A 12,969-nucleotide genomic window follows, 5' to 3' on the forward strand; every position below is an offset into this window, starting at 1 on the left:
CTTTAAAATTTGTTTTGGGTAATTTTATCGTCTACTCAGGGTTTTGTGAACACCGCCCAGACAGTTTTTAAATTGCTTCATTCAGAATTTAGATATTTGATATTCATTTTAGCTGCCCCGCCCCCTTCCTATACCAACCCATTGTAACTTCAAACTCCATTTTAACCATGTTAGATTAATCAAAAGCACCCATCCTTGATTCTGGTGACTCATATTGCCCTCCTAATACGTGAGGGAGCCGTGCTACTTTTCTCTCCTCATAAAGATGAGACCATGTCCATGAAGACTTGTAGATCTTCTGTAGAGCTGCTCTTTTGTCCCCTTCCCTCATACAGTGGTCCATTTGGTCCAAGGACTGTCGGTTACCTGCATTTCAACTCAAATCCCCAAGTGTATATTAAGTCATTGTACCTGCAGTCTCTATAAACAGTTTTAATTAATTTTTCTTATCAGTCAAAAATACCTCACACCAGATTTGACTGTATGAATGCAGCATATGGCTTTATATTTAATTATTAATTAAAGAAAATCACAATTTCACAGTCAAACGAAACTATTCCGTTTATATAAGACCTGTCAGTCATCAATTACTTCATCCTACCATAGAATATAATCTACATTGTATATATTATACTTACCTTGTGAGAAGTCTGACCACACACGATACATCTGCCCAAATCCGTCCTGAGACTGAGACAATAATGGCTTTTTTCATTTTTATTTCTTCACCATGAACTTCCAAAATCAAAAACAAATGATCAAAATACAATATAAACTTCTGTAAATCAATACACTGAATATCTTTATTTTCTTAAACAGAGCTAGAAACACTGAGCAAAGTCCACATGGCTACCGACTCTGCTTAGTCTCCTTTGCCTTTCTAGATGGCATATTATGGCGTTTCACAAATATTGAGCCTCCCCCTGTTTATCCCCATTCACACACAGTTCACTAGTTGGGCATTTGCCAAAGACATACAGTACAGTGTCCAAAACGAGAAATCCAGGAGTTAACGACTGCGTCGCAATTTTCATTTAACCACTTAAGCCATTGTTCATACTTCGTCCCACGACGTTGCCACATGGCGAAAATGGCAAAAATAGCAAATATACAAGCTCACAACTGATTATGACGCACTGTGAGCTTGTAGATAAGCTATTTGAGCAAATTTTGAAAATCTTCCCCTATAATGACATGCCCAAAATAGGGACACCAGGTTGAAAGTGGTACAACATCAGTCCACTCCACAACTTCCTCTCCGACCAAATTCAACCCTCATGTACAAACAGTAGTCAATCACCTCAGACTGAATGTGTATAGATATATGAAGGATCAGGCATCTGAAAAAGGGGAGGTGGAAACCAAAATAGTGAGAGGTCCTCTTGTTTCAGTGCCCAATGTCTCACGAACGATATGACGAGTGTCTTAGATAATCCAATATCCACTAAGAGCGGAGAAAAGACAAGCATCCGTGCAGGAACCTAAACTGATATGCCCCTCCCCCCCACCCACCCAAACAAAAAAGTGTATTAAAAAAATATGAGAGGCTGTGGTATAACATCCATCAGACATATTCATTTGTCTTCCACAGGAAAAGCAAAGATACCTTTCCTTCTAAAACTCCACCCTTCACTTGTGCGTTAGTTACCTTGCACTTTGACACAAATAATTCATTAGGCCATTTTTTAACCCCTAATGTGAAACATGGGGACATAAATATATATATGGTATATAAAAATCCAGTATCCATTCTATCCCCCCCCTCCCCCCTAAAAAAAGAAAAAGAAAGAACCAGCAGCTGGGAGGAAAACAAAACAAAAAGACCCAGAGTGTCTAATGCTGGGTGAGGTGTTTGTTGCTGGGGATATGATGCAAAAAAAAGAAAGTGTACCCTAGCATGGAGAGGAAGGAAGGGAACGTCTTTGTGTCCTGGTAGGTGGGGGGCAGTTAGTGGTGCTGTGTCTTTCTTTTCAACCCACCCTCTTCCTACCACTCCTTCTTCTTCTCGTCCATGGACACGCCTCCAGGCCCCAACGCCACCACCAGCAGCAGGCCCCCGATGACCGAGGTGGTCTGGAAGAAGTCGTACTTGAGGAAGTCGTGCATGGGCTTATACGCCGGGACGGTCCAGAAGGCGTTGAAGTAAACGTTGATGGCCAGAAGCCACACCACCAAGGTCAGTGCTGCCAGTTTGGTTTTGAAGCCAATGGCCACTAGGACGATGAGGGCAGTGCCCACCATGTTCTGCAGGATCTGCAGAGGAAAGCAAAAGGTTCAGTAAGGGAGGGTTTGTTATTATTTAAATTTAACAGTATAGGTTACAGCCCCCTGTTGGGTTTGTTGAAGCCATGGGGATAAAAACATCTGTATTCAGCTCTTTTGGTGCAAGATGAGTGGGTGACTGCCTCTGGAACACTGGACGCTAAAGCTAATCTAATGCTGGTATAAAAAAAATATATTACAACTTGATGCACTACTAAACGGAATCTGTGAGATTCTAATGACACATGCATTAAAACATGAAACCTTAAAAAAATACATTTTATTTAAATTACTTCAGTCAGAAAGGATTTACTTGGGATTATTAATGTTAGGATTGTCATATTGCCTTCAGCATTTCAATTTGTAAAAACTATTTTAGCTATTTTGAAGTCTCTGAGCACATCCGATTTTCAGTGTTGCAGTGGGTGTGGCTAACCATTAGCCTTCATCATTAGCTAGTACTGAAAGAAACATTGAGTTATTTCAACATAAAAAATAAGATCTACAAGCTCTAAACAGTAAACACGGTGTAATGTGACCATTTTGAGTTTGTGGATTTCCCCATTTGTTGTATGACAAAGAAAATATGCCTTTACAACACAAGTACCAAACAACCCTCCTCTGAGACTTTGTTCTAAGCTTTAGCCACAACAACTTCACCTACAATTCCAACAGACTGACTGACAAGTAACAGATGAGAATCCATTGGTTCTTTAATCAAATCAGGGTATTAAACGATTGCATTTGTTGCCGGAAACAGGTTTGCCGGAAGCACATTGGTTATTATGTTGATAACCAGAAGGCCAGTTTCTTAAAAAGGGCTTCAATCATATTTACACAACAGCAGCAGATATAACATTTTGGGCAATTTTACATCAATATGGGGATTTATTTATTTTTTAATTGTAATAGATCCTGAGGTAAGTAAGTACTTACTGACAGCCCCAAACTACATATATTTGAGAAAAAGGGCCTTCAGAACAAAACATTAGTCATGAGAAAGTTGAATTGGCTTTCTTTCCATCCTGATTTACCATTTACCATGTCCTCCTCATGGGAATGCATTTTATATACGTATACTGAATCTTATACTTCATTATGTACTGAACCACAAATCACACTTGTTAAATATTTGCAGTGCTGTATTAGTTATTTATGAGTTGGGTGATATAGGGGGCTACACCTGATTTAGTTAAATTTGTGTCATCTACAAGCTCAAGCTTGCAGATCAAGTGCACTACAGTGCACGTATGCAACAAAGCATCAATCCGGCCATAGGTTAAATTGTTGTTATTGTCGATACTCACAGAGAAGAAGTTGGAGTCAAAGTGCAACAGTGTCATGAACATAAGCACAAGGAGTATTCGGCCTCCCAACTGCATGTACTGCTTTGGTGAACTCTCTCCCATCGAGGGGACTCCCGCAAACATGCTCTTTCCTTCTGAACGAGACTCGGCCAGCAGCAGAAGCAGGCCACCGCCAAGGGCAAGGTTTCTATGGAAAATGGGGGAGAACTACGTTACTGGTTTGTGTAGTACAGTGTTTATAGCAGACTAGCAGTCGATGAGTAGAAAATAAAAGACATCACTTTTTAGTAGTGATGAATCTGAAATCAAGCATCCATGTGTAAAGTCAAATTCAAATCATTATGCCTTCAGTGATATGTTTTTTTTATATAATAACCAAAGTAAATGAATGGGAACATTAGATATTTTGTACTATGCTAGGCATACATGGGTCATACTTTTTCTCCTCTATTTTCTTCAGTTTAGTCATTGCCAATTCCTCATGTATTGTGTCCATTGTTTTTACATCTACGCCACCTGGAGGTCTGTTTTGGAAATTCATTCGGATAGAAAACACTGGTAAAAGAGAATTCTTCACTGTTTCTCTGCCAGGAGATCATGTTTTCACCCCATCTGTCTGCAACTAATCATACACACTGGGCTAATCAGCATCACATTAATTGTGCATGCTGACATCAGGCCAAGGACCTCAATGATCAAGAACAGACATGCCCTTTTATTTTGTTTATAATCACAATGCTCCTGTTCCTCTGACTAATGGAATGTAGCAGAAGAACTATCCAACGCTCCTAATCCTATATTAGGGCATGGCACCATTTCACTTGACAAATGCCTTTCTTTGTTTGTTTTTTCTTCTCCAAAGCAATACTGACCCAAATCACAACACAGAGATAGACCTACCTCATCAAAAACTTAAGGTCCCATAAAATGCTGTAAGCAACAGTCTGGGGGTAAAAAAAAACAGAAATAATAAATAAAACAGTAACACATTTGAGATTCTGTTGCATGTTTTCATGGGCTTAAACTAAAATACGTGTGACATTCTCACCTGTGTAGCTATGATCGCGAATAAACCAAAGCAGGCATACTGTACAAAATTTCTACTGAGGATGAGGACACAACCACCTGTTGTGACACATACAGAAGAAGGAAAGCTGATTAAATATAGTGACATTATCTCTCGACTGTTGGAAAGGGTTTTTCTTCATTCTTTGATTGATGACATTATTATTATATGGGTTGCCGCTGAGCATGCTGAGGTTCATGCCAAAGGCAAGGTATCCTTGCAGTCAGGTACAAACCTTGTATGTCTGCAAGCAGTATGTCCAAATTTTAAGTTTTTATGTTCTTTTTTGTAAACTAATGCCCTACTTTATTGTACAGTTTTTCACAAAATTACCCAATATAAAAGCTCACAGCGTGCCCCAATGCAATTGTGAGCTTGTGGATCGGTTACTTTTGAAAGTGAAAGTGGTTAATTTGGTGTATTTTATACATACAGTATTTAACCAATGAAAAGTATTAAGACATTAACATTTCCTGAAAGGTAACAGTTTTAGAAATACAATGTTTCTGCCAGAAAGTGCCAGTCCAAAGATTTTCAAAATAGCAGATCCACAAACATCATGTTGTGAGCTTAAAGTAGTATAAATGTGGTTAAAACGTCAAAGTACAATTTTTGTGCGAATGTGGTTGTTATGCACGTAGCATTTTGTGATTAGCTAATTCTATGTGGTGTGTAGATGAGTGTGTAACTGGATGACTGCTCCTGATATATAGCCGTCTGTGAGGAGTCAGAAAAGGACTTCCAAACTGCCAGTTACAGTATTGTACTGTCAACCATTGATTTTTAGCTTGTCCATTCAACCTTTTGTAAATACTGTAAAAAAAATCAATTTACTTCACATACATGAATACAGCTAACAGAGATCACACAATATTGGAATGAAGAGCAGTCATTAATGCCGGCGTAGCTTTTTCACATAGAAAGGCCACCTCTATGCGTGCTTAATGCTTATATCATGCCAGCATTCCACAAGGCATGCATAACCACGTAAACCTTTTACTCTATCCTCCTCTCGCTCTCACACGTACACATGAGTAACAGCTGTCAGTTGATTTTGCAGTACATTAGCGGATTCACTTCACAAAATACAGAGAGTTTGTATGTGTCGTTATTAGACTAGGCATATTTACTTATTACTTACTATTTACTTATATTTATTTAAATGTATTGCTTAAATGAGGTCAGGACTGACTCAAATGGAAACAGACCGACTCACACATCCCTAGTGTGCATGTGTGAGATAGGGAAACACATACTGATACATAACTAATTTGTGTAAGCAAAAATACAATTAAGGAATAACTAAAGAGAAGCAGAGAGAGTTCAAGGCAGAAAGCTGCACAGAGTCTGCACTCTGCAGACTATAGATTTCACATCCTTGTCCCTCTGCCTTTTACTGAGACAGCTGGCTGATCTACCTTCAGTCCTTCACTTCCGCCACAAAGGTTTCATGTAAATGGAATGGACCCAGTTTCTGCACCTTATACACAGAACAGCGTGACAACATGATCGGCCATCCCTGCCCTTTAACAGGCAGTGTAAAAGTTAGCTAGTTAAGATCTGTTCAGTATTGAGCACTGGGTGGATAGCTAGTATTTCTTATACTGTTCATTAAGTAGCTAGGCAAGACCTTTGAGGCAAGATATTTTTGTTATCACTTTGGTTAGCAAAGTCAATTCAAACAACACGTCGCAATGTGATGTGTATAATAATGATTATAATGGCATGCCCAAAATAGGGATGCCAGGGTTACTATTTAGGGATGAATTAATACGTTTTTACAGCAGATTTAAAAACACATAGCCTAAATCTAAAGTGTATTATCTGAAATAAATAAATGCATAGGCTGTTATTATAAATGTATAGTGTACCCATGCTGTATTCTTGTGTATGTGTCTTACACTCTTGTCACGAACAAGAGAAAGGGAGAAAGAGTGAAACTGAAAGTGAGTTTCGTAATTTTACAATGATCTTGAACTAAATGGGTTTCACAACTTTAGCATGCTCAAGAACAGCTTTCGTCACTTAGTGAATGCTTCAGTATTGGAGCGTCTGTGACTGAAGTCTGTTACGTTGTCATCGCATTTTGTCAGTTCATTTTTACTAGATTTTGTGAAATAAATGTTTAAACTAAAGTTGTAAATGTGTAGAAACTACCAATACTGCTGTCAAACACTGACACTGCTGTTTAACACACCACACCTCTGCTCCTGGAAAGCCAGCATGCACTGTACACTGTACATGTGTGCCTATACTGTACTGTGTACAGTATAGGCACACATGGGGAGGCTTTACTATGGCTAAAGTTTGATTCTGTGTAGAAAGGCAAAGCCAGCATTAATGGACACTCTTAGCTCACCAATATTGTGCAACACATGTGTAAAAGTGGCTTGTGTCAGAGCTACTTTGGTCTGATACTAGAATAAAAAATAAAGAAATTGGTTTATTCTAAAAGAACCAATCTGCAAGCTCACAACTCGTTGCATTATGTCAGATTGGCTAGCTTTGCCACAAGACACCGTTGTATGACAAATAATGAAATAGGACTGGTGTGGTTAATTCCTAACTTGACATTAGGTCAATTCTATTATAGTGTCTTATGGCCTATATGCAGCCCATCACTCACCCAGCTGCCCAATGAGGTTGAGTAGCACAAAGCATGTGGCTAGGAAGTAGCCACAACTCCAGGTAGCCTCAATGTAGTCTCTCTGCTCATTCCACTGGAACCACATTCTGATACCATCTTCCAAGAAGGTGCTAATGAGACACAGGCGTGCCAGGTGAGGCAGGTACTGTTTGGTTACCCGCAGAAACTGAAGGAGAATATAAAAGGGTGTTATGAATGAATGAATTTTATTTGTATAGCACCTTTCCAAACATATAGTTACAAAGTGCTTTACAGACAGGTTATAAAACAGGAATCATAAAAACATCAAAACAACAAAACATCAGAAAACAATGAAATATGAAGAAAATAACAGGTCAATAAAACAATTAAAAACAATATTAGGAAAAACACTTGGCATATAGATGTGTTTTTAAAAGCGTTTTAAAAGAAGACACCGATTCTGCTAACCTAAGAGCCAGTGGCAGGGAGTTCCAGAGCAAAGGTGCCCGAGCCGCAAAGGCCCGGTCACCCCGAGTGACCAGACGTGTTGCAAGAGGAACTAGGAGGGCCCTATCCGAAGATCTGAGGCAGCACACAGGGTTATGGGGTTGCAGCAAGTCTGTTATATAAATGGGAGCTAGACCATGTAGAGCTTTAAAAGTAATCAATAAAATCTTAAAATCAATTCTGTAGCTCACAGGGAGCCAGTGAAGAGTAGCTAAAATAGGTGTGATATGCTCACGTTTTCTTGTGTTATAGCCGTAATAAAATGGTGGCAAAAAAGCAATAAAGGGAGATTACATGTGCACTAAGCCCTAATACATAAAGGGGTTAAATAAATATAGTAATATCTTTCATATCTTAAACACTGATGAAGATGCCTGATGCCTGAGGTCTGAGCGACTGAAATGTTTTTTCCATATATTTAACACTCACCACAATCAGACAAACACTGTACATGGTTTAATGTTGCGTTCACACTGGCTGCAGATACAGAAGATACAAAGATGAAAAGCTTTAAGCTACACAATTTGTAGCTTTGTATCTTTAGTTGAAATGAAACCAGTTATAGATTTGTAGCCATTGTAGATTTTGCAGCAGCTACAAACGTTGGATGTATCTTTGTATCCTCATGCCGCTGGCTTCCATTGAAAATGAATGGTAAACTGTATCTTTGAATCTGCCCGTGTGAACGAAACCATAAGACAGACACACACACACACACACACACACACACGGTAAGTGTGCCACTTATGTTTGATGGTCTGTTAATAATAACACAGCTATAAACAAGAGGTTTTGCATTGAATGAAGGAAAATGTTGTAACAATTTGCTATGTCCCGTCCTCCACCTTATCAGCAAGGCATGTGGTGTCCCTAAATAGAATCCAATCCAACTAGGCTATCCCAAAATGCTTGTATCACAGGAGAGAGACAGGACATGACCATGACCTATTTATGGCTGTAGTTGGACTTCAGAGAGCCTATTTAAATAAACGTATCAAAGCCTGACTGTCACCTGTCACCAATTTTGAGCCAATCTGTGTGCAGCTAAGAAGAAGTGACATGGGGTGCTGTGGTGTCATTTTCCACAACTAATCTGGTTGTTATGCAATTTAGGATGTGAGTTGTGACCCATAACTGCACTACTGCAGTCAGTGTGAGCGGATAACACACATTTTTTACCACTTAAGTCCTATGTAATTGGGTTATACTACAAAATACAATAGTCACTCATAACGCTATTAGCGCATTGTAAGCTTTTAGAGCGGCTAATTTAACTATTTCTGACATTCAACATTTTGATTATTTGGTGGCAAAATGCTTCCAAGACATCACCTATTGACAAAAGGTCAGGGGTTAATGTGGTGTTTAAGGTATAACTGTCAACCTTTGCTGCTGTCTGTGACCCAGGTGACCTTTAGTTCTGATAGACTATCTATCTATCTATCTATATCCAGTATCCACAATGGAAAGAGGATTTGTTGATGCTTACTTGTAATAATATAGTAGTGAAAATAGACTCAGGCCTTTGTACCCACAAATTCTACTTCTTTCTACCTTCTACCCTAGGCATTCCCTACTATTATCAAGTTGCTGGATGTGTTACTAACATAGGCCACCCTATGATGTGACCTTCTCCTGCCCCTCCTATCAAGCAGTCCACATCAGCACTGTCAGACCTCGACAGCCTATCAGGAGGCACCAACTCCCACATGGCTGGTTGTGTGGCATATGAATGGAGGAGCAGCAAGCAATTGGGATGAGCCCGAGGTGCTGTGACAGTCTGACTCTAGAGAAACAGGCCATGCATGTTCATTTAGCAAGAAAATAATGAATGTACAGTTATGTAGCGGATATCACTTTGAGTGATAAACCATGCAGACTTGGAAGAAAAATGTTGACTGACTGGGAGATCTATTTCTTGTCACGTTGCAAAATGCAAAATGTATTAAAGGTAGCCTATACTACTTGTGCAATATGCATCCTTTTCAGTGAGTTGAATCAACAAAACTGTGAAAGCCTGGGCTAGTGAAAGCCCAAAATGACATGACACAAATGCTTCCAATGAAAACATATGGTCCTAAACTAGTATAGTATTAGTTAGGCAAAATGTAAATAATACCTCTGGCTCCGATCAAGTAAGTTGCAGTAGCTTTCTAAGAATGGTTATGGCAGTTTTAAATAAGTCTTTCTTCCAGTCTATCAATTGTCCTCCTCATGTTACAGTCAATATTTCTTATAGATATGGTTTGGTTAAGTTAAATTATGAAGTTGAATGGTGGAACACTTATAACTGACTGCAGGGAAACTGAAAAAGCTCTGCCAAGTTATTAACGTTAGTTACCCAACGTACATGTCCCAAGTCTCCCTCACAGTGTCACTTTACAATAAGAGTTTATTATGTTAAGCCAACTTAAATTACAACACGTACGTAATGACCTGTCAGGGGAATAGGCCTACTTGTTGTTTGCCAATAGCTGGCTTAAATGGCCAAATGTGACGTTAATGGATCTGGATGAGTCACTGACAGCTATCCAAATAGCTTGTCAGTATGACATTTTGCACATCAAAATGTCTACTTAGTAATACGTGTATACTAGCAGACGCAGCAGCATTGACTACTAAGTTACTTTAGTCATATTCAATGGCACTTTACCAGAACTGCTGCTTATGCACGCGTGAGTGCAGGAGACAAAATATAGTCATATTAAGAAATACATTATTGAAATGTATTATTAAAATGTGAGTAATTCAATTTAGTGGGCAAAATGAAACAAAATAAACATGCATAAACAACCCAATCGGTAACGAATATTGGAGAAGCCATTCAAGAAATCACTTTTCCTCCAGTGAGTGCACTGCCAAGTGCCAACTTGTTAGCCGATTGCTAACATAGCTAGAGAGAGGGCTAGCTGACAACTGGCAGCCCAAAATGAAAGTTACCTGGTCGGCCACGTCCTCGGCTGTGTTCATGAGATCCTCCTGCCCCATGGTTTACAATACTTGAGGCTCCACGCGACGCAATTCTCGGAGCGAGGAATTTTCGCGAGCTATTATGTCCAAACTGTTTGTCTCTCCACCGTTATTTACTTCAAGAATTCCTGGTTGCCTCAATGGAGAAGGCTAGTGAAGATAGCCATGGATACGTACGTGACGTCACAAACAATCGTCCACATGCAGTGCCCATAGAGCTATAAAAGCATAGATATATATAAACACTAGATGGCTCAAGGCGGAGTTTCTGACGTCGTTCACCCGGCAGCCATCTTACTTCGGGGATACAGTACAGTATGTTCAATGGCAGCTCAAACAGAAACAGTCATAACTCGCTCAAATCTTGACGGATTTACAAACGGGTTGGTTTATTACAAACGTTGTCAACGTGGCTATGATTCAGGACGCTTATCTGCTTAATTTATGTTTTTTATATGAACGTCGTATAAAAGCATATAAGTATGCGGACGTCTCTGACGTTTATAACAAACCAAACCGTTTGAAAATCGGTTGAAAATTGAGCAAGTTATGGTCATTTAAGAGTACATGCCCCATAGACACAATGTTATGTGTCCCGAGGTAAGATGGCCGCCACGTAACGACGTCGCTCTCCATTGGCCAACAGCGCGGGTGAGCTATCTAGTGTTTATATATATCTATGTATAAAAGTGCCCAATGACTGACGCGGTTCTGTTACATGACGCATCGCTGTGACGTCACTGTTGAATCCTTGGTACTTTATTCAAGTACAAGGCCGCCTCCGCCCCACAATGCCTCGCGATTTAACGAGAGCCCCCCTACATGGTTCTGCAACCGCTGTATGCCACGTATGCTGTGGATCCAGGGGGCTGACAACATGTATAGCTTTGTTTACTGCTTTTGCCCATGTAAACAACACAACGGGGAATTTAGAACATTCTCTGAAATATGAAGCAAGGTAAACATGCATCAAGCTGCTTTGTTCATTTCTCCAGGCAACTGAGGAATTCAATTCAATTAACCACTGAAGCCTCACTTCATCTCTCCCCAGTGCTCTACAGGTCCAGTAGTATTTATCTCTACATCTATTAATTGTCAGTCACACACTCTTTGATTGATCAATATTTTACCTGTACATCTCACATCTCTACAGTACACACGCATATTTGGTTGTCACTTGTGGTAGGTAGGCAACTGATGTGATGAACGAGACTGAGAAATATCAGGTTAGGAAACACAAGTAAGTAAAGTATAATTGGGGTGAGGTTACCGTTTAATGCATAGCATAGGTCTACTAACTAGGCTACAGTTAGACTAACCTCACATCACCAGACTTCCCACTGTTAGAATACATGTCTGTTACAAAAGTAAACATCCATGAACGTTGGTCCCCAGCTAAAGACCCTGCAGCAAAACATATTTTTTGGCTCAGGGAAGAGGGCGCCCCTGCCATGCAGTCCACCATGGGCACTGTTGGAGGTGTGACAGGCCCACGGTCTAGCAGGAAGACCATCCTTCTCTGTATACTGTTAACCCAAGGTCAACCTGAGGATTTTGTAGAATTGCATGACCATGACCATGACCATCCACATTCCACAACTGTCACCACATAAGGATTACTTGTTTACCTAACCCTGGCATAATTGGCCAAATGTGACATGGATCTTGATGAGTGACAGCCAAATAGTTACCAGTAATAACATTTTGCTCAGAAACTATCTGCTTAGTAATTCATTGTGTATTTTAGCTAAGTTAGTAGTCATTGCTACTAGACTTTCAATGGCAGAACTGCAGTCTTGCGTTACCAGACTGTTGCCTCTCGCAATTTCCAAATGCTTTCATCATATTTCATATTTATAGCATTCAGAGATTGTGGATTGGAATAGTTGTCTGGCTACATGTCTTGTCATAACAAGAATACATTCATGAAATGTATCTAAAAGAGTAATTTAATTTAGTGGGCAAACTGCAAAACTCTATATGCCTATTTTGGGTAATACATATAGAAGCCATTCAAGAAATCACTCTTCCTTCTTTCATTGAGTAGATAAAGCTGAAAACTAAATATCAAAATTCTATTTTGTTTTTTTATGCCAAGCCCTCCCCACATGCTGTAATGATCAGTGTGACCACAAACGGAAGGTCAACCAGATTGTTTTTTAGAGAATAATTATAGATTTGGCCTTGACCATCCACACCTGTCACCCAAGGCCACTGAAGCAGACATGACTCCTGAGAGCTCTGCCTGG

The 12,969-nt window shown here is 39.7% G+C and overlaps 1 protein-coding gene across 1 annotated transcript; it reads right to left on the minus strand.

The window, feature by feature from the left end:
• Positions 1-702: 702 nt before the first annotated feature.
• Positions 703-10,934, minus strand: surf4 (surfeit 4). Its single transcript, XM_079524145.1, has 6 exons — positions 10,691-10,934; positions 7,262-7,448; positions 4,618-4,694; positions 4,470-4,513; positions 3,570-3,756; positions 703-2,253 (listed from the first exon to the last, which is right to left on the minus strand). The coding sequence occupies exons 1-6, from the start codon at positions 10,736-10,738 to the stop codon at positions 1,987-1,989; spliced, it is 810 nt and encodes a 269-aa protein (XP_079380271.1). The 5' UTR covers positions 10,739-10,934; the 3' UTR covers positions 703-1,986.
• Positions 10,935-12,969: the final 2,035 nt, after the last annotated feature.

The sequence above is a fragment of the Electrona antarctica genome (assembly GCF_951216825.1).
Source record: "Electrona antarctica genome assembly, chromosome: 16".
Taxonomy (NCBI): Eukaryota; Metazoa; Chordata; class Actinopteri; order Myctophiformes; family Myctophidae; genus Electrona; species Electrona antarctica.